The sequence below is a fragment of the Penaeus monodon genome, chromosome 7 (genome assembly GCF_015228065.2).
Source record: "Penaeus monodon isolate SGIC_2016 chromosome 7, NSTDA_Pmon_1, whole genome shotgun sequence".
Taxonomy (NCBI): Eukaryota; Metazoa; Arthropoda; class Malacostraca; order Decapoda; family Penaeidae; genus Penaeus; species Penaeus monodon.
This window is the reverse complement of record NC_051392.1, coordinates 10,218,196-10,220,348: the sequence shown is the minus strand read 5'-3', so window position 1 is coordinate 10,220,348 and position 2,153 is coordinate 10,218,196. Positions and strand designations below refer to the sequence as shown.

The 2,153-nt window shown below is 48.7% G+C and overlaps 1 protein-coding gene across 1 annotated transcript in view; it reads right to left on the bottom strand.

Annotated features, from left to right (window-relative positions):
• Window positions 1–816: 816 nt before the first annotated feature.
• The window catches only part of LOC119575530, a 6,980-nt gene continuing 5,643 nt past the window's right edge, over window positions 817–2,153 (bottom strand). Inside the window, exon 3 of the mRNA XM_037923181.1 lies at window positions 817–2,153. This exon is cut by the window's right edge and continues 248 nt beyond it. Within this exon, the coding sequence (XP_037779109.1) occupies window positions 1,892–2,153 (262 nt within the window). The 3' untranslated portion in view covers window positions 817–1,891.

Below are 2,153 nucleotides of genomic sequence, written 5' to 3'. Positions count from 1 at the left end.
TCTTTTCTTGTCCCCTTTTTTTCGTCCTTTCCCACCACCCTAACGGTAACTTTTAACGTACCTCCTCCTTTGAATTTGAATTTCCCGCCAAAATATCACTTTTTTTTCTCTTTACCCGCCAAAATCACTTTGAAACTGAATTTTCCGCCAAAATCTCAACTTTCTTTCCCGCAAAAGCTACTTTGAACTTCAATTTCCCCCCTAAAACCTCACATTTCTTCACTTTCTGCTAAAACCACCTTGAATTTGAACTTTCCCGACAAATTGTCACATTTTTTTTTTTTTTACTTTCCCGCAAAAGCCTCTTTGAATTTGAATTTTCCCGCCAAAATCATTCTCCTTTTTTTTTTCCTTTCCCGCCAAAGCCTTCGGTCGAACCGGCGGAGAGACACAAACTTAGGAGGCAACTTGGCACTCGAGTAATTGTCAACGCTCGGTAGAACACCGCGTCATTGTTGCAGCAAATTAGAGAAACGAGGCATTTCCTCTGAAGGTGATGAAAAAAGGAGAAAAAAAAGTGAGAAGGAGGAAAAAAAAAGAAGAGAAAAACTAGACTTTAATTACATGGCGAAGTTTCCTGCCTTTCCTGTTTGCTAAATGAGTCAGATGAGAGGGACGTTCAGTGTGTGTGTGTGTGTGTGTGTGCGTGTGTGTGTGATATAGATAGATAGGTATATATATATACACATATATATTCAAAGAGAGAGAGAGAGATAGATAGATAGATAGATAGATAGATAGATAGATAGAGAGAGAGAGAGAGAGAGAGAGAGAGAGAGAGAGAGACAGAGAGACAGAGAGAGAGACAGAGAAAGAAAGAAAAAAAGAAAGAAAGAGAGAGGAGAAGTGGGGTAAGAAAAAAAAACACAGAAACAGGAGAAATGGACAAAGATCATGGTATATTAGGGAAAAATTGGAAATAGTTGCAACACAGTCTTTTATAGAACGAATCTGAAATAAGCTCCGCCCCCTCCCTCTCCCTCCCCAACATTCCTCTTCGAAAAAAGAGAGCTTTGAACAAATGCATATATATGTACATTTAGTTCATTAATAAAAATGCTGTTCTATCCAATATCAATTAATGGCTATGAGCTGATTAATCTTTTCAATTATGGTGTTAATATGTGATTAGGTCCCAAAGGCAATAAATAAGTTTGATAATATATCGAATTAACGCTGTTCAAAGTCAAATATCATTAGTAAAATGCAATGGCCTATATCATACAAACACGCATATGTACACGCACGTCTCAGTGTTGACACAGAAACGAATACTTGACTTCGTTAACGAGTGGCACCTCGTGACGTCACTCCTCGTCGCTTGGAAGGAACACATAGAACCCTTTCGGAAGTCCTGCTCGGATTTCTTCGCCCGAGGAAATTTGACATTCTCTTTCTTCTTCTCTTTTATAGGAATTGAAAACCACAACAAAAAGGAAGCTTTAGCAAAGGTCCAAGCACGTGCAAGGCTTCCCGCGCCCCGCCTTCTCGGTGCCCCTCGGCGCTAGGCCTGTCTTCGATGCCCTTCGTCGGTAGGCCTATCTACGCGAGCCGGAAGAAGGCTTCCTTGGAGACAGGCTTCCGCTGCGGCCTCCCCCCCCCTCCCCTGCCTTTCCCCGCCTCGACCTCCTTGCTCGAGGTTTCCACGGCCTTGCCTTTCCTGGCACGGAGCCCGCGCTCTTCTTTGCGGGTCACGTCCTGCCAGCATTCCAGGTCCTGCGCCCGTGGATATTCCGGGTCAAGCCGCTCGCCTGACCTGAGCCCGAAGCCAGAGAGACGACAGAGAGCGGGCGGGAAGGAAGGGCGTGCAGTGTGACCATCGCGCCGGGCGGCCGCGCCCTCAGGGAAGGTGCCGCCTTTGTGTCCGCGCGGCTGGCACTCTCGGCTAAGGTCACACCAGCGTCCCGGGCTTCATCATGGCCTCGGGGGAGAAAATGTATTTGGTCTCGGGGGACGCCCGCTCGTCCCCGTGGGCGGCCGCGCTGTTGAGGGCGAGCGTGGCAGGGCCCGTCGGGGAGGAGGAGCCCCGGGGTGAGCCCACCTTGGAGCCCCGGGGGTAGGGGGGCGGCGGCGGCGACCCGTAGCTGGAGTTGAGGTGGGCGGCGTAGGAGGAGTGCCGGGAGGCGAGGGCGTGGGCGGTGCCGTTGAGCCGC